The following is a 19,434-nucleotide window of genomic DNA, read 5'->3' as shown; positions in this document are numbered from 1 at the left end:
CCGGCCGCCGCGGGCCGGGGGCGGCGCGACTCAGCTGCGCAGGGCCCACGGCGCAGTTCACGCCCCCGGGGCCGGGGGCGGCAGGTGCGGCGGCGCCGCCTGGGAGGTTGTTGTTCAGCTCGTTGGCCGCAGCGGCGGCCGAAGTACCCAGGGGCCCCGGCGGGAGCTTCCCGGCCGCGTCGCCCGTGCCCCCACTGGGGGCGGGCGGGCCCGGGGGATTCTGCTTGGCGCGCATCTTCTCGCGCTTCGCCTTCCACTCCTCCAGGAAGTCTGTGGTACAGCCGCCGCCGCTGCCGCCGCCGGTCCGGTAGCCACCGGTCGCCATATTCCCAGCGGGGCCGGCCGGGCTCTCACCTCAGGCCGCCCGCCCCGACTCCGGCCGCCGCCCCCTCTTCCTTCCCGCCACCCGGAGGAGGCGAGGGAACGACCCCCGGGCGCGGGGGTGGCCGCGGCTCCCCCAGGGACCGGCTGGTCTGCAGGGAAACACAAAAGGGGGCGGAGAAGGGAAGCGTAAGATCCTCGCCTGGCCCGAGGGTCTGCCCCGCGGCCGCGCCCCTCGGAGCCCCACAGAGAGCGCGCCCACTCAGCCCCGCAGGCGAGGAGCCGCAGAGTCCCCACCCTGCAAAGTTTCTCCGACGCACCTACACGGCTGGCCCGCACGATCACCGCCCCTCGAGGGGTGGAGAGAGGCACGGTCCCCACCCCCGGCCCGCCTGCCCGCCCGCCCCATCCCCGCCGGGGTCCGAGCCTGCGGCGGTCGGGGGACCCGGGCCAGACCCCCCACCTGTCGACCCGTCGCATCTCCAACCCTCGCTCCGGTCCGGGTTCCCGCGACCGACACACTCATTCCCGGGACGAGGCGCGGAGTCCCCTAACCGACTCGCGGAGGAGGCGGGACGCCTCCCGACCCAGCAGTCCAGCCGAGTCCAGGGGACGGGTGCGCGTGTGGAGCGCGGACCGACCGGGCGGCCCCTTACCTGGGAGGAGTTGGGGGGACGAGGAGCGGGACTGGGAGCTGGCGCCCAGGTGAGCCGAAGCGGCCGCGCGGAAGAACCCGCGGCCAGCTCTCCGTCCTGAGTCCGCGGCGCTCCCGGGCTAGGAGGGAGGGAAGGAGGGAGGGAATGAGGGAGGGGAGGGAAGGGAACGAGGGGAGCCGAGAGGCGCCGAAGCGCCGGCGGAAAGGACCGAGACCGCGCGCGAGGGGCGCGGCGCGCTGTGGGGGCGGTGGGGCCCGCCGACGCCCCGCCCCCGGCGCTCAGGTGCGCGGCGCCGCGTCCAGCCCTCCGCTGCCGCCAGCCCCGCGCCAGCAGATGAGACCGCACATTCCTGGGCGCGTAACCTCGCGGCGGCCGACCTGCCGGCGCCTCCGACGCTGGAGCGTGAACCGCCCTCCACGCCCTTCTCCCCGTTCCTCTTCTCCGCCTCTCTAGTCTCCCACCACTCTTCCTTTTAAGTACAAGATATATTCTTCCAGGGAAAATCTCAAATACTGCTGGCTGAGGGGGAAAGTGCATGATTCAGGGCCTGACTAGCTAGGATGGAAAAATACTCTCGCGTCCCTTTTCCTAGTCGCTGCCTTTTCAGATGTACTGAGGTGGCAAGCAGGAGAGTGGAAAGGTCTGAAACCCAGGCCCCTCCTTCTAAGTCTGTGGTCTCAGGTGAACGTGTCGCCTGAAAGGAGAGACTTCAACTGTACGTGTATTATCAAGGCTTACTGTTATCTTAGGCTTGCAGGGAAAAATTTTAAAGCTCATTTTAAAATGTATTGTGTTGGCGATCCCAGTCCTACTTGGAGTTTCCTCTTAACCCTGTCTCTACACCTCCTCTTCACAGATAGTGAATTTAGCAGCAAAACTCCCTACCAAAGTCCTAAAGCTGCATTGAGGCTGATTTGATATGAGCTGGGGCGGTGATTGTCTCTATTCTTCTACCCTTGACACGCCATAGGGTAAATCTTCAGAGGCAAGTCATCTCCGATTTCTGGATCAGGGCTGGGTGGACTGCCACTGTCAAGCACTTGAGCAGACAGACGTCACTGTATCCGAGTAATGCCAGGGCACATCACTGTCATAGGGTACAAATGCCTGGTCACCATTTTGCAAAAAGTAGGCGAGCCCTGAGTCACATTCTTACCTAACATAACTCTTTCTTCCTACTTAGAACCTGTTTTGCCCAGGTGGCACACGGTGGGTGAGCCGTCAGCCTGTGCCTGCTCAGGAAGGAGAACAGGAGAATGTGATTCACATGCTATTTATTTATCAGAGGGGAAGGTCACACAGTTCTCGTCTTTTGTCTGACTGCTGGAGTGAACTTGTGGATAACCCGGATTGAGTTCTGGAAAAACTCTTTAAAAAATTAAAGGCCTACGTTGGGAATCGGTTTAAAAGTCTGAGCCTGGCTGGTACCGACCTGAGTGTGCCATCTGAAACTCCTCAATTAATGATTCATTACTTTGTTTTCTGAGTTTTTTTTTTGGGGGGGGGGGAGGGAGGGTTGAGCATTATAGAGATTCACATTAATATTCTTTATAACTTACCAGAGGATTTTCTCTTGGAGGGACTGCAGGATATAGTGGAAAGAGGATATAATGTGCCTGAGTACAAACATCTATAGCTGAGAGATCTTGGGCATGTTGTTTAAATTCTCTGAAACTCAGCTTTCTTTACTATAAAACCAGTAATAACAGCATATGTTTTCATGTTGTTATAAGAAATGACACTGTGTGCTTGGTCAAGGATAGCACTCAGTAAATATAGTCTCTTTTATTAATAGGATATTGAACAGAGTCCTGGGTTTCTAAGGGGGGTGCAGACGAAAAAAGATAAGGTACTAAATACACAATATTAACTTGAAAACAATAGACTTTGAATGAACTAGGATAACACTCTGCCACATAATTTATCAGTGCATCTCTTTGACCAGTTCTCTTGGTATTAACAATCGCTGAGTCAGGAATGTTGGCTACTATGGACTTGTGTGACTTTCGGCAGGTTGCTTACCTTTTGTCCCTCTGTTTACTTACATATAAAATGGGGATAATAATACTTCCTACATTGTGAGAGTGTTGTGAAAGTGTCCGAGATCCTTAGATAAAAGGTAGTATGGGAGTACCGGAGTAGTTATTATTAGTCTATAAAGTGCCCTAGGAACCATGGATGAGAGAGATTACTGAGGTACAAAGTGCTGTGTATTATTATTGTTATCGTTTATTATACCTTTTATCTTTACCTTACCATTCTCAATATTCCCAAAGGTATATTTCACAGCCAGACTGCTTCCAACGTTGCATCAAGAGATTTAGCTGAGTCAGTTCTTCTATATTGCTGTGTTTGCATGTCGTCAATCTTCATGCACAGCGTTCTGATGAAATAATCCTTAAAGACTCTGAGCCTGGTTTCTCAACTGCAGCACTACTGAAATTTGGGACTGGATAATTCTTTGGGGGTGTTGTCCTGTCCATTGCAGGATGTTTAGCAGCATCCTTAGCTTCTGCCCACTAGATACCTACCAGGAGCTGTCCTCCACCCCCAATTGTGAGTTTGCCAAGTGTTTCCTGGAGGGCAAAATCTTCCCCAGTTAAGAACTTCTGAGCAAACCTAAAACAACTAATTTGGGTGATACACTTGCCCTTAATAATAAAGGGAAATAAGATCATGATAACAAAACAAAGATTCATTTTAATATGTCAGAGTCAAACTTGTTCTAAATGTTAAGTCTTACTTAATGTTTTCCAGGCAGTGGATTAGCTATACGTGAAATAGCCTATTTGTATGTGTTGAAATAATTAATAGGATATTAAGAAATAACCAATTTGCCTTCAATGCAAATATTTCTGGAAGATATGCAATTCGCCCTCTAAAATCAAAATAATACATGCACATAGTCTTACTGGTTAAATACTTCAGTTCTACAAGGATTATAACAAAAGACAGCAATCCCCTACCTAAAACCCTACCCAGAACTTAGAACTCTTATAACTGTTTCTGCTAATATAGATCTTCCTATTTATATTTTAATGCCCTCAACTGCTATTTTACTTCTTGATTTCTCCATTTTTTAGACATCCATTTTTGGCTTCCTGATACAGAAGAAAATTTAGTTCTCCTATACTTAAACTACACCTACACGTTTCTTACCCCTAAACTCCTGCTATACTTGTATTGCAATTTTTATTGAATAAACATTTAATGTTTATAGTGTTATGCCTATGCAAATATTGTTCACAGCTGAGCCAAGCAGTGTACTATGTTTGCTTTCCTTTTTTTTTCTCCAACTTATTTTCTTGTTACACAAATATTTCTTTTTCCTACAGTTAAAACTTGCCCCTTTTTTGGCTTATTTTTCTATATATCAGTCACAAATTTACACCCAGACTTTCTTCCTGTTGATGCAGTTCATCACGTCAGATGATCTGTCAGTTCTATTTCTCTTTTTCTTGGAGATATCTCTCCTGGAGCCCCCCACCCCCACTCTAGTCTGGATTGATTTTAAGGCTCATTGCTCTGTGGTTATTCTGGGATTATACTTCCCTAACATCCTGGGAATTATTTCCTGTGCAGACTCCTTGTTTCCTGAATCCCATATTGTCCTCTTTCTTTTCCCTTATTTTAGTTGAGTACTTTTTCAGTATTCTCTGGAGATCTGATTGCACATTCTTCGAGACCACGTGAGTTAGAAAATGTTTTTAATTTATCTTCACACTTGGTTAATAGTTTGGTGAGGCATAGACCTCTACGTTGGAAATCATTTTCCTTTATAATTTTGAAGGCATCACAATATTGTCTTCTGGTTTCCAGAGTTGCAGTTTGGAAAACCAGTGGCATTCTGATTCCTTTGTATTTTCTCTCTGGAAGTTTTTGGAACTTCTTACCCAGATCTACTTGAATATCTTAAAGATTTGCCATGATTTGTCTTTTTTTTAAATATAAATTTATTTATTTATTTTTGTGTGTTGGGTTTTTGGAACTTCTTACCCAGATCTACTTGAATATCTTAAAGATTTGCCATGATTTGTCTTTTTTTTAAATATAAATTTATTTATTTATTTTTGGCTGTGTTGGGTCTTCGTTGCTGCACACAGGCTTTCTCTAGTTGCGGCGTGAGAGGGGCCTATTCCTCATTGCGGTGCGCAGGCTTCTCATTGCAGTGCACAGGCTTCTCATTGAGGTGGCTTCTCTTGTTGCAGAGGATGGGCTCTAGGCACAGAGGCTTCAGTAGTTGTGGTGCACGGGCCTGGTTGCTCCGGGGCGCGTGGGATCCTCCCGGACCAGGGCTCGAATCCGTGTCCCCTGCATTGGCAGGCGGATTCTTAACCACTGCGCCACCAGGTAAGTCCCAGCCATGATTTGTCTTTTTTCATTATTATGTTAAGCACTCAGTGGGCCCTCTAAATCTGCCATGTGCCTTTCACTTGGGAAATTTCTTTATCCTATATCTTTAGTAATTCTTCCCTTCCATTTTCTCTTTCTGGAGCCCCTGTTAAATAGATATTGAACTTCTAAGTGTTTTCTAGTAAATATTTATCTTTTCTCTCCTAGTTTCCATCTCTTTGGCATGTTATTATACTTTCAGTGAAAGTTCCTGTCTTATTTGCCAACCCTTCTGTTGAATTTTCTGTTTCTGCCACCATTTTTTCTTTGATTGATTTCTTAGACTCTAAATGTTCTTCTTCCATATTATCCTATTTTTGTGTCAGATTCATCATATTTTCTCTTTCTAAGGAAATTCCTTTAACTTTTCTTCTGCTGGTCCTACACTTTGTCTTATATCTATTTGCTCCCTTTTATCTTTTTGATTGCTTTAGTCTTCATCTTTCATGTTAGAGGATTTCCTTGTCAGTCTGCTGTTCATTTTTTTTTTTAATTTTTTTTTTTTGGCCGCTCTGCGTGGCATTCAGAATCTTAGTCCCCCGACCAAGGATCAAACTCGTGCCCCCTGCAGTGGAAGTGCGGAGTCTTAACCACTGGACCACCAGGGAAGTCCCTGTTCATTCATATTTTAGATTGAAGCATTGAAAAGTTGTTTGAGGGACTTCCCTTTTGGCGCAGTGGTTAAGACTCCGAGCTCCCAATGCAGGCCACTGGGGTTTGATCCCTGGTCAGTGAACTAGATCCCACATGCATACCTCAACTTAGAGTTTGCATGCCACAACTAAGGAACCTGCCTGCCACAACTAAGACCCATTGCAACCAAATAAATACATAAATGAAAAGTTGATTGCTTGCTCTTCTTTCAAAAGGCAGAGCTTGTTGATTGATGGTCGCAATTTAGGGAGCTGGTGTTTGGACCCAGGCATTTTGTGGAGGCATGTGTCCATTGTCAGCATCTATGAGGATTTTCTCTTGGCCAGATCAGTTTCCCTGAGAGAAACTGTGTTTCTGCCTGTATTGCTGGTTGTCAACTGTTTCCAGTTCCAAGTAGAAAAAGGGAACTGGGGGAGCCTTAGTACTCAGCATGCAGGTTTCACTCAGTCCCTATGCTTGGATGCCTGGGGTGCTCAAGTTCAGTACATTTGTAATTCAGCAACTTCAGAGCGTGAACTTCCAGTCCTCTGCCAGGATCAGGAGAGACAGCCTCCTTGCTCCTGGGCCTTACAGTGGGGACTTGAGAATCTAACTGTCCCTTATATAGATTTTTAACGAATCCAGCTGTTTTCACCCCCATTCTTTCCTCTCTTTCAATATATGCTGCTGCCTCTGATTTCTGAGCTTTCTTCAGGACAAAAAGGATTCCTTCTGGCTGGCTTTGTCTCTTGCAGGTGGTTGGAATTCACCTTTCTCTTCTCTGCTAACGTCTGTTTTTCATTTTCCATCTTCCAAAATTTTGCTCTCATTTCCCATCCTCTTGGTTGTTACTGGTTTATCACTTTACTTTTATTTTAGTGAAGTTACTTGAGGGTGTACAGGTAAACATGTGTTCAATCTGTATGTTTAACAAGAGGTCTAATCTATCCATTTTGCAGATTTCTAGATGTTTTGAAATCTAATCTGTGATGAGGCTAGATAAGTAGAGACCTCTACCTCTTATTACATCTTAAGCCCCTATTGATTGACACTATTAGGAAGAGTTCTATGAAATGTGTTGTGTTTTCTGGAGGCTGTTTATGAAGATGTGGCTCATTACATTACATAATGTCCCCAGGAAAAAAATGTCTGACATTACTACTAAGAATAGTTGTATGTATTTCTCTTTTGTTTCTTTTTTTTTTTCATTTTTTCCAAAGGCTTTTTTTTTTTTTGGATGTGGACCATTTTCTAAGTCTTTATTGAACCTGTTACAGCATTGCTTGCTTCTGTTCCATGTCTTGGCCCCTTGGCCCCAAGGCACGTGGGATCCTAGCTCCTAGACCAGGATCAAACCTGTCCCTCTGCCCTGGAAGGCAAAGTCCCAACCACTGGACTGCCGGGGAAGTCCCTTTTTGTTACTTTGTTTTTTTAACCACAATAAAACTATGTGTTTTATAGCTGGTAAGTTTTCCCTTCTTCCATCAACTGCTGTTAATCTTAGGCCAGATTTGTGGCCTATCCGGGAAAGATCTAGGTTTTGTGGTGCCTGAAGCTCATAAAACTTAGGGCACCTTCTTTAAGAAAAAGAATAGGTTAAAAAAATAGTTAGAATGAGCAATTTTAAAGATTATAAATTTTAACAAATTGAAAAGTGCCATAAGCATCACAAAAATCCAGAAAAACAACCTAAATTATTCACTATTACTCTCTGACATATTTCTATAATACTGTTTTGTCTGCATTTTTACTGTTTATTTTATTTTGTTTTTTTTTTATTTTTGCCTGCACCACACGGCTTGCAGGATCTTAGTTCCCCGACCAGGTATTGAACTGGGGCCCACAGCAGTGAAAGCACAGAGTCCTAACTGCTGGACCACCAGGGAATTCCCAATTTTATTATTAATTGATGCATAAAATATCTGACTTCATACACAGATGTATCCTCTATCTGTAGTACACAAATATATATATTTGCATATCATAAGCACAGGACCTCTATTGATCCTACCAGTTTTTCATTATCTGTCACTCCTTTCCATGTCCTAACCTCCTTACTCAGATTAAAGCTTATCATTATTAGCCTCCTCTGTGCCTACACTTGCTCAGCTAAAATAAGGCTAATTAAAAACAACGTGGTGGGTGGGCTTCCCTGGTGGCGCAGTGGTTGAGAGTCCGCCTGCCGATGCAGGGGACACGGGTTCGTGCCCCGGTCCGGGAGGATCCCACGTGCCGCGGAGCAGCTGGGCCCGTGAGCCATGGCCGCTGAGCCTGCGCGTCCGGAGCCTGTGCTCCACAACGGGAGAGGCCACAGCAGTGAGGGGCCCGCGTACCGCAAAAAAAAAAAACAACAACAGCGTGGCATCCTTCCTAACTCTCCTTCAAATGCATGACCATAGTTTCACCTGGGCAGTGCGTACTATCTGGCAATCCTGCAGTCTTAGTAAGCATGTTCACCTGTGCTGCAGAATGACTAGTTCACATTAATCCCTTAAACCTCCAAAACCTCCTTATCCAACCCTCACTCTCAGTTGATGAACTTGTTTGTTGACTAAAGTAGGACCTATGTGAGTGGGGCTCCTCATCTTGCCCCACACCTTTACCCACCTTCCTACATCTGGATCTACTCTCTGCCTCCTTACATTTAGATGAAGTTCTTAGCTCCTTTCGAAGGCAGTCCTGGCATCTGTATCTTTCCCCTTGCAAGAGCTTTGCTCCTATAATTGATACTCTTCTCTCATGCATAATCAATTTCTTCTCTTTTAAATAATTCCTTTCAACATACAAATGCACTCTATATTAATTCCCTCTGTATTAGTCTTCTACTTACTGCTGAAACAACTTAACATCTTAAACAACACAACTTTATCATCTTACAGTTCTGTAGATAGATGTCCTACAGGGATGGCTCTCATTGGGTTAAAATGAAGGAACCAGCAGGGCTGCACTCCTTTCTGGAGGCTCTCTGGAAGAATCCATTTCCTTGCCCTTTCCAGCCTCTAGAGGCTGCCCACATTCCCTGGCTCTTGGTCTTCAAAGCAAGCAATGTCCCATCTCTCTGTGCCTTCCCGCCAGAGCCACATCTATGATTCTCTTCTGCCTCCCCTTTCCACTTTTAAGGATCCTTCTGATTATATTGGGACCACTTGGATAACCCAGGATGATCTATTTTAAAATCAGCTGATTAGCAACCTTGATTCCATCTTCAATGTTAATTCTCTCTTGCCATATAACTTATATTCACAGGTTCCAGGGATTACGGCCTAGAACTCTTTGGGGCCATTGTTCTTCCTACCACACCTTCTTAAAGAAAAACATTTTCCCAGACTCTAGAATCTAATCTGGTCAATGTCATATTTCTCTGTTCATGTTCACAGTCAAAAGTCTTGGAAGAGTTATCTTCATTCACTGTTGCAGTCTTGTGGGAATGAGCCATTAACCTGTGGGGTCTGTGCTAACTCTGGCTAGCTAGTGTTGTAACTGAATTGTAGGACATTCAGTTGGTGTCCAGAGAGTGGGAGAATTGGTTAGTGTGGGAAAACCACGCACACATTTGGTGTCAGATATGTTGAGAGAAAGAGCACAGTGTTTCCCCTTTTACCTGGTTAAGATGAAGATGTGATTTCCTGAAAACCCAGCAATTGCACTCATAGGTACCTACCCTAGAGAAACTCTGACATGAACACAGGGACACATGGACATAAATGTTCACTGCAGCACTAATTATAATAGTGAAAAAATGAAAAAGTACTTGTAGTTAGCAGGAAAGTGAATATATAAATTATAGTTTATTAGTATAATGGAACATTTATATCATTTCAAACCAGTTTCAAATGGATATGTAGGGGCTTCCCTGGCAGTCCAGGGTTAGGACTCTGCACTTCCACGTTAGGGGGCCCAGGACCTGATCCCTGTTTGGGGAACTAGGATCCCCCAGTGCAGTGAAAAAGAAACAAAAAGCATATGTAGAGTATGACGTTGTTCATATAAATTTCCAAAAGGTACAATAGTATATATTTTTAGCAGATACACATTTGTAATATAAATACAAACATACCAAATTCAGCTTATTAGTTACTTCTGAAGACGGATGGAGGGAAAAGGTATAGGAGCTGTAATGTTGCTGTTATTTATGTTTTATTTCTTTAAAAAGGAAAGAGGTCTAAGATAAATGTGCATTAACATTTGTTAAATCTCAGTGTAGGGGGTACCTAGATTATTTGTTATATTACTTTCTGGACTTTTGTATATTTGAAATATGCTAGAATTTAAAGTAATTTTTAAAGGAAAAATACTTGGACTTGTATAAATAGTTTCATAAGAAAAGTTTTGACTTTAAAAGTCTGAAACTTTAACAAAATTGGACATGCCCAACATGTCTTTGGGCAACCTTAAAATGTCCCCCTTTTTTGCCAAGCAAAAGAAGACATAAAATTGTAGAAAACTTAATGAAGCCATGTACCCTGGAAATATTTGAAATGGTTTATGGCTTGGGGCAAAGGAAGAAAACGGAAGCCATGCCAATGTCAAAAGTCTCAATTCCCTTTAGAATCACCGATCTTTCTTCTAGTATCTGGACACAGATCCTTAAAATGGCTCCTAAACCACTTTCCTTCAACAGGCAAACAACTGGATGAAACTGCCGATGCCTCTCATTTTAACCAGCTCTTCCACTATCATTCTTTTTTTCATACACGGGTGCCACTATTTCTTCCACTAAAAATTGGAAGAAATATTCCAATTTTTCTGATCCCCTTTTGGAGACTTGGCAAGTCCTTGCCACTTTCCGAATGGTGAAAAAACGTCTTTGTCCAGGAAAACTTTGTGTGAATGGAACATTTTGGTTCTCCGGGCACAGATGGAGCACCTGAGCTCAGTAACACGCCTGGTTGGGCAGCTTTGCCGAAGACGCTCCACACATTGTCATGACTCATTGCTGTCAGCATCAACAGGAATTGGGCTGTGCCAGCAGATCTGAAAAGAAACTTGTCTACTGCTGTGAAAGTCGGTGACTTTCACAGAGCCTGATCCTGATATCAGCCTTTCCAAGAAAATTTAAATAGAAAAGAGATCAGAGTAGGAAGCTCTTCTCCATGACACTTAGTCCACTTGTGACTTTCCAAAGAACAAATCTTAAAGTATGTGATTGAACTTCATGCCTAAGTTGTATGTGTGCTCAACAGAGGGAGAGAGAGAGAGAGAAACAGAGAGAGAGGAGGAGAGAGAAAGAAAGCCTTCTCAGAACAATTTAACTGGGAGGCGTTCGTTCCTAGTTTTGTTACGTCATAGGTGTTTATGACGACGAGACGAAGATAAATCTTTTGATCCAAGGTCCTACATAGAGCATTCTGGATGCTGCTAAAAGAACCCCATCAACTCTTATAGCTCAGCTGCCGTGTCAGGAAGTGAAGATAGAAAGCAAACAACAATGTAAACTTTCCAGTGAAGAGGAAGGACTTTCTGGTCTGAAGCTCAAAGTCTTGTTTCTCTGCAAGCAGAAATCTTCAATACCCCAAAACACCATAAAATTCTTTTGAATGTTACTTCTGCTTAGATGACTTTAAAATTAAATCATGAATTCATCATCCTTTCTGGCCCACAGAAAGCTTCAATGATGTACACCACACCCAAGATGGTTCCATTGATTCACAGTGGTGATGGGGCATGAATTCAACTCAATCTTGGAGTATGTACTTTAACGTATATTAAGCCAATATTTTCAGAGCTTTTTGCCATTAAAAAAAACTGAAATTAAATGGATGACACAGATGACATAACACGACTTCTTATTCAAATCAAAAGCAGCCTTTCACTGGAATTCACTATTGAGTAAAGCTGAGACTGCCTTTTATTTTGTAGACACTTGAGTTTAATTTAAATTAATGAAGATAACATTTTGCATAATAATACTTATAAGTCATTTATTACTTACTACAAGCTAAGCACCATGATATTACTTCGTATACAATGTCTAACTTAACCCTTTAAACAGTCCTATGAGGGGAGCATCAATATTACGTCCCTTAAACAGATCAGAGAATTGAGACATTAGAGATTATGTAACTTACCCAGTGTCACACAGCTAGTACATGATAAAACCAAACATTTCATCATGAATCTGTCTGATTCCAGAGCCCATCCTTATATGTCAAAGGAATTAATTTTTAATGCAATAAAATAAACAGCTTGACCAGCTCAATTTCTGTGCATTTTCCTGTGAAAGATTTCTTTTGATTTTATCACAAGGTTAGGGCTTCGTAATCAGTGTGAATCTTAGGGCTACGAACAACTAGACCAGACAAACCAGGCAGCATGGGCTCCCTGCACAGCCCCTCCCCTCTCTGTCTTTGCATCCTTGTGTCTGGCGCACAGCAGGTATAAATGTTTGTCAAATGGCACACAGGCAGGACGGCTGTCCTAAGGTGGCCCTGGAAGTAAGCTGACTGTCTCCCAGGGCTTTACTTGGGAGGCCAGGACAGTTTGGGGTAGGGAAGTACTCCTTGGTGTTTGTGCCCTAGCCAGCGTTTGATCCTCAGCTTTGCAGATTCAGAACTCTGATTTTATCAGCATCTGAAGCACTTATTAATGTCTCAGGGACACACAGTCACGTTAATGTAGCCCACTTGCCTGGGCTATATTTGTCTAAGAGCCAAATAATTCAATTTATAATGAAAAATATGAAGGTCAGAAACCCAGGAATGTTAAAGTCATCATGCACAGTGTGTATTCTCCAAGAAGGCAGACCTACGTGGGAGTGAAAGCAGGACTGTAAGCTTACTTGGTAAATATGGAAAGTGAACAGGAGGGGTTAATTAGAGGAATCCAGTGTTTACTGGCCTCTGCTAAGAGAGCTTGAGACATTTATCTCCACAAATAAGGAGAGCCCTGCCAAACTGAACAGAACAGAATGGCTCTCCCCAGGACCTTTGCATTCCGACTCTTTTTTGCTAAGGAGGCTGCTAACTCTGCTACTGAGGGACACATTCTTCCTTTGCATATGCTAATGACTTTAATCTGGTTACGGTCCTGTTTTATTGGTCAGACCTCTTTCAGGTGAATTTGCATATTGCTGCAAAATCCATTTATTGAATTTTTTTAAAGTTTAATTCCCCCAAGGCAATTTTATTGGTGGGCATTCTACTATAACTTCATTGTACTAATGACTAGCATTTTCTAAGGCCACTCAATAGATCTTCCAATAGAATTTGCCCCTCCTAATTTTAAAGTCAATATATAAGCTATATGAAGAAGAGGATTACAGTCATTCATTCAGTGAACATTTAAGAGGTTACACCTACTATCTGTCAGGCTTGTTCCATGCAAGTTACTGTTTAAACAATAGAGTACAAAGGCAAATGACACCTCCTACCTTCAAGGAGTCTGCAGGTGTATAAACACATATGTAAACAAAAACAGATACCATAAAAGACTATCTGAATAAAAAGACTTGTAAACAAAAAGATGGTGTTTAGTTCTAAATAGAAATAAGAACAAGTTGTTATAAAATAGAAAACTAATAAGGACCTACTGTATAGCACAGGGAACTCTACTCAATACTCTGTAATGACCTATATGGGAATCTAAAAAAGAGTGGATATATGTATATGTATAACTGATTCACTTTGCTGTACAGCAGAAACTAACACAACAATGTAAATCAACTACAACTAAATCCCTGGGGGCTCAGTGGTTAAGACTCTGTGCTCCCAATGCAGGGGGCCCAGATTCGATCCCTGGCCAGGGAACTAGATCCCACATGAATGCCTCAACTAGGAGTTGCATGCCACAACTAAGGAGCCCACGTGCCACAACAAAGGAGCCGGTGAGCTGCAACTAAGACCTGGCACAACCAAATAAATAAATATTAAAAAAAAAAAGACCAAGTTGTTGTGCAAGCACAGACTGAGGAGAGATGCCTTCACCAAGAATGAATGGGAGATATTTTAAAGTAGACAAGAGAGGAATATGCATTCCAATAGATGGAACCATTTATGGGAAGGTACAGAAATATAAGTGCCTCCAAGGAATGGAGAAGGTGCTGCCTCTGGAAGGTTGGGAGTGGACACAAAGGTGGGCCGGAGGGGACACAGGCATAAGGATGAGTCTATTTGAGTCTTCAGGACCAAAAGCACAGGAGAACTTTCCCACCTTCCCTCTTCCCACTGGAATTCTCACCTCTCCATGTTTGCCTCTTGTGCCTCTGGCTATTAATTCTCTGTTACTTTCAGAAGCCTCTGCTTTCCTCAGGTAATTCTTTAAATCAGCGATTTTTAAAAATTAATTTCTTTATTACATAATGCATATGTGTGGTACAATATTAAAAAGATGTAAGGGCAAAGTGTGACAGATCAGGTTTCCCTTTGACTTACGATGGCCAGCCACATAGTTCTGCTCTTCTGCTCCCAGGGACTACCTCTGGTACCAGCTTCCTGCATATCCTTCCAGAACGTCTCTGCATAGGCACGTATATGCACATGTTTATACACAAATGCATGTATGTATATAATTTTTTACACAAATAATAGACTACTACTACATCTTTATTTGCTTTACAATAGATTTTGGGGATCTTTCCATTTTTATTTATCCTTTTATTCATTCATTTGACAAGTCTTTATGGAGTGCCTACCATAGGCCAGGCACACTTAGGTGATGAGGATACAGCAGTGGGCAAAATAGGTAAAATGTCTGCCTTCGTGGAAATTATATTCTAGTAGGAGGGGTACAGGAAAGACAGACAAAAATCAAATAAGCACTGAAACATATATAGTGTGCCAGATGGTGATAAGTACTATGGAGAAAAATAAAGCAGAGTCCTGAGAGGGTAGAAGTTGGAGAGTGGCTGCAATGGTTGCAGGAGAGACAGAGACTGACAGATCTTGTTCCCTATTGGTCCAGTAGCACTCTGTCAGATGAATATATCATAATCTGTTTAATCAGTCCCCTACTGATAGAAATTTACATTGTTTCTAACATTTTGCTGTTACAGTGATGCAATTCTTGGACATATGTCATTTGACACATCCAAGAGTATATTTGTAGTTTAAATTCCTAGAAGTGGAACTGCCAGATTAAAGTCATTACCGTATGCAAAGGGTCTGTGCAGTTTTAATTTTAAGAGATTTTGCTAAATTACTCTCTGAAGAGTATCAATTTACAGCCCTTTCAGCAATGAATGAGCAGACCACAACTTCACCAACACAGTGTGTTGTCAAGATTCACGATGTTTGCCTATCTGATGAGTAAACCATGAAATCTTATAAGTCTAATTTGGATTCACTTTTATGATTGAAGGTGAGTTTCTTCTCATGTATTTAAAGTCCATTTCTACATCTTGTAAACTATCTGTTCATATCCTTTGCCAAATTTTCTATTATGTGTGTTGGGGGGGTGGGGTTGGTTGTTTTGTTTTGCTTCATTTCTGATTTGTAGAAACTCTTTTCAGTAGAGAATTTACATCCTCTTTGGGATGTGAGTAGCAAATATTTTACTGAATTTGTCAGTTCTTTTGACTGTGTTTATGATAAATGGCTTTAGAAAATTTTTGTTATTATGTAGCTTAATTAAACCATCTTTTTAGTGGCATCAGAAATTATTATTCTTTTTAATTTCCTGTGTTTTCTTCTAGTACTTTTACAGTTTATTTATTTATTTATTTATTTATTTATTTATTTATTTATTTATTCTTTTGCAGTACGCGGGCCTCTCACTGTTGTGGCCTCTCCTGTTGCGGAGCACAGGCTCCGGACGCGCAGGCTCAGCGGCCATGGCTCACGGGCCCAGCCGCTCCGCGGCATGTGGGACCCTCCCAGACCGGGCCACGAACCCGCGTCCCCTGCATTGGCAGGCGGACTCTCAACCACTGCGCCACCAGGGAAGCCCTACAGTTTATTTTTTAACATTTAAATATTTGGAATCCATTCTGTATAAAGTATAAGGCATGGCTCAAATTTCTTTTTGACTGATTACCTAATTGTCCCAACAGTGTTTAAGAATAACTCTTCTTGGGCTTCCCTGGTGGCGCTAGTGGTTGAGAGTCCGCCTGCCAATGTAGGGGACTCGGGTTCGTGGCCCGCTCCGGGAAGATCTCACGTGCCACGGAGTGGCTGGGCCCGTGAGCCATGGCCGCTGGGCCTGCGCGTCCGAGTCTGTACTCCGCAATGGGAGAGGCCACAACAGTGAGAGGCCCGCATACCGCAAAAAAAAAAAAAAAAGAATAATTCCTCTTTTCTCCATTTTTCTAAAAATCCCACTTTTTCATATGCCAAATTCCAATAAACATTTGGGTCCAATTTGGATTTTCTAGTCAACTCCATAGATTTGACTGTTCATTTATTCCACAAATGTATATGTGCCAGGCACTATTCTATACATGCATCAGTACCATATGTTATTTTATTTATTTATTTTTGTTTGGCCACACCACGTGGCTTGCAGGATCTTAGTTCCCCAACCAAGGATCAAACCCGTGCCCCCTGCAGTGGAAGCATGGAGTCTTAACCACTGGAGCGCCAGGGAATTCCCATCAGTACCATATTTTAAATGTTTCAGCTTATAAAATACATTTTACTGTCTGATAGAAAAACGCATCTCATTTTTCTTATTTTTTTTAGACTTTCCCTGGCTCTTTTTATTTGCTTGTTTTTCATTTGAACTTTAGAATCAGTTTTCTAGTTCCAAAATAAATCATCTTAGTGTTTCTCTTGGGATTACCCAAAATTTTATAGATTAATTTAAGGAGAATTGACATCTTTGTCATGCTGAAATTTCCTGAACAAGAGCATGGGATATCATTTAGTATGTCTTTTTGTGTGTCCCTCACTCGTTTTCATTTAAATCTTTCACATGTTCTATACATTTTATCCTTTCTTTCAGTTTTTGTCTTCTTACTGGTTGTATAATAATCTTTAGTTTCTATGTACTAATTTTGAGTTCTCTTATTGTTTCTGACAGTTTTTCATTTGATTCCCTTGAGTTTTCTGGGTAAACAATCATAGCATCAGCAAATAATGATGATTTTGCTTCACTTTTTCCAATTTTTTAATTTTTATTTATTTGTCATCTAATTATGTTGGCTAAATAATAGTGGTTATAAAGAAGACCCTTAACTTATTCCTGACGTTACTGGGAATGCTGCTCTTTGTCATAGCTAGAAGCAGGAGTCTCCATTAGGTATTTTAATCATAAAAATGTGGGGTGCTTACCAGAGATCAAACTCTTTGAAAGAGATGAAGTTTATACAAAGATTCTTTCTAGTGATGGGGAGTTATCATAAGGCTATATTTAGACAAATGAGGGAGATAAGAAACAATGATGATGTGTTTGCTAATTACTCTTTGTTTCACCCTTTTTTGTTAGCCCAACACTATTCTAACAATTTTATATATACCAGATTATCTGAAATTAATCTCATCAAGGATTACAGGCTCTACACAGAGGCAAAATGCCCCAATAGGAAACTTAATTGATAGAAGTTTCAGTGTCTTGCTCTGACATTGCTCATTCTTTAAGGGATGTACCAGAGGAGAATTAAATTGCCAAACAAAAAGAATAGGAAGGGAGTATGAGATCCAAATCACCTGGTAGTACAATAACTCATCACCCTCTAATTAGCCAAAATTTGGCCTTAATTTAGACGCTATTTTTTTTCCCCAAACATACAAAAATTTGGCCCCTGCTTGTCTAATCTATCAAGACTCAAGTTTTCCTGTCTAGAAAAGTTGCTTTGAGATTGTGCAAAGGCTTTCACCTTTATTTTCCACATCGCCTTAAATAGAACAGATCTTTAAAAAGATCTGTTGAATGTGTGTTAGGTAATTAGTGCATCCTATGTGGTTTTATATTACCAATACGTTGCAATGTCTCTTGAACAAAGGAAAGGCTTTAATTAGTCTAAATATACCTCAGCTTTTAAAAAGATGATGAATGTAGATAGTTTCCAAATGTCATGTTACTAGAAAACTATGTTTTTGGATTACTAACACTTGGATTTGTACTGAGTTTTTATCAATCATTATGGTTAAAATTTACTCTTTTGCTATTTTATTTTTCATTTTCCTTTTAAAACACCCAAAAGGCACTGTAACCCTCTAAATCTGTTACTCATTAACAAAACACATGTTGAGGTAAGGACATTTCTAAAGCCCCAAATTGCTGACTTTAAGAGGGTTTAGTCTGTTTGATTTTTTTCAAGGATGCAATGGTGGGAGGAAAGAGTTGAATAATTTAAGCACTGTTCTACATGTGATAAGACGAAACTAGGACCATTTTAACAGCCTGGAAAAGGTTTGTCAAAACAACCCCTTTGCTTTCATTCTCCAAACTCTATTTAGAAGATCTGATTAATTGTCACAATATAGTATCACTTTCCTAAATGGATTAATTCTCACCTCAGGTTCCTGGCTAACCTGTGGATCAGCAGCTTCCGAGCATTTTGACCACAATTCATAGTAATAAATATATTTTACATTGTGAACTTACGCATGTATGTGTATAGTTTCTTAAGATGATACTTAATCGATCTACAGGTTTTACACTCTCGTATTTTCTGTTCTTAATCTAGCCTATCCCCTTCTGCTCTATTCATTTAAAAAATTGCTAGCTGTAACTTCTAACTCTGCAGTTTGAAAAACAATGCTATAGTTCACTGCTTCTCAGATTTTAATCACCTAGGGATCTTGTTAAAGTGCAGATTTTAATTGGGTAGGTCTGAGATACCGCATGTCTAACAAACTTGCAGGCGATGCTGATTGATGCTACTGGTTTGTGGAGCATGCTTTGGAGAAGTAAGCCTGAAGATATTTATCTTTGGTTCTTGTGGCCCAATCTCTGGTTTATTCTGCTGAGGCAAGGGTCTTAGAATCTTATTAAGTCCTTCTTTTTGTATTTTACATTTTGTTGGGGTGAACAATTAAATCTATAATTTCAGGTTGTGTTAAGTGCAGTGAAGAGAAATGACACAGGCTGAAGGGAAAGGTCATGGCAGTGAGGGGCGTTGGATGTTTTAGGCTGGGTGTTTAGGCAACACCTAAATGGGCCAGTGACATTTGACAAAGACCTAAACGAGGGGAGAAAACTGTGGGAAAATCTGGAGGAAGGACAGTCGAGGCAGAGAGAACAGAAAGGACACAGGTCCTGAGGTGGGAAAATAATGGCTATTGTTCCCGGGTACACGCTTCACAGAGAGCGTAAAGACAGGTCTGACTAGAGGGGAGTAAGAAAGGAGAGTAAAAAGATCAGGGCACTTAGGTAAGCAGCCCTGATCATATCGGACCCTGTAGGCTGAGTTAAATTTGGATTTTATTCTAAGGGTGATGGGAAATACTGCAGAGTTTTGAGCACGGAAATGACATGAAATTTCAGTTTTAAATGATACATCGTGAATATACTATAGAAGAATAAGAGCAGAAGTATGGAGACTGGTTAGGACATT

At 42.2% G+C, this 19,434-nt stretch overlaps 1 protein-coding gene across 1 annotated transcript in view; it reads right to left on the bottom strand.

The window, feature by feature from the left end:
- Positions 1-325, bottom strand: part of LOC103072638 (PRKC apoptosis WT1 regulator protein) — a 101,813-nt gene extending 101,488 nt beyond the window's left edge. The window contains 2 exon segments of the mRNA XM_007450157.1: positions 1-3; positions 5-325. The exon segment at positions 1-3 is cut by the window's left edge and continues 201 nt beyond it. Coding sequence (XP_007450219.1) covers positions 1-3; positions 5-325 — 324 coding nt within the window.
- Positions 326-19,434: the final 19,109 nt, after the last annotated feature.

Source organism: Lipotes vexillifer, unplaced genomic scaffold (assembly GCF_000442215.2).
Source record: "Lipotes vexillifer unplaced genomic scaffold, Lipotes_vexillifer_v1.1 scaffold694, whole genome shotgun sequence".
NCBI lineage: Eukaryota > Metazoa > Chordata > Mammalia > Artiodactyla > Lipotidae > Lipotes > Lipotes vexillifer.
The sequence above is the reverse complement of the archived record's forward strand: the minus strand, read 5'-3'. Positions and strand labels throughout refer to the sequence as shown.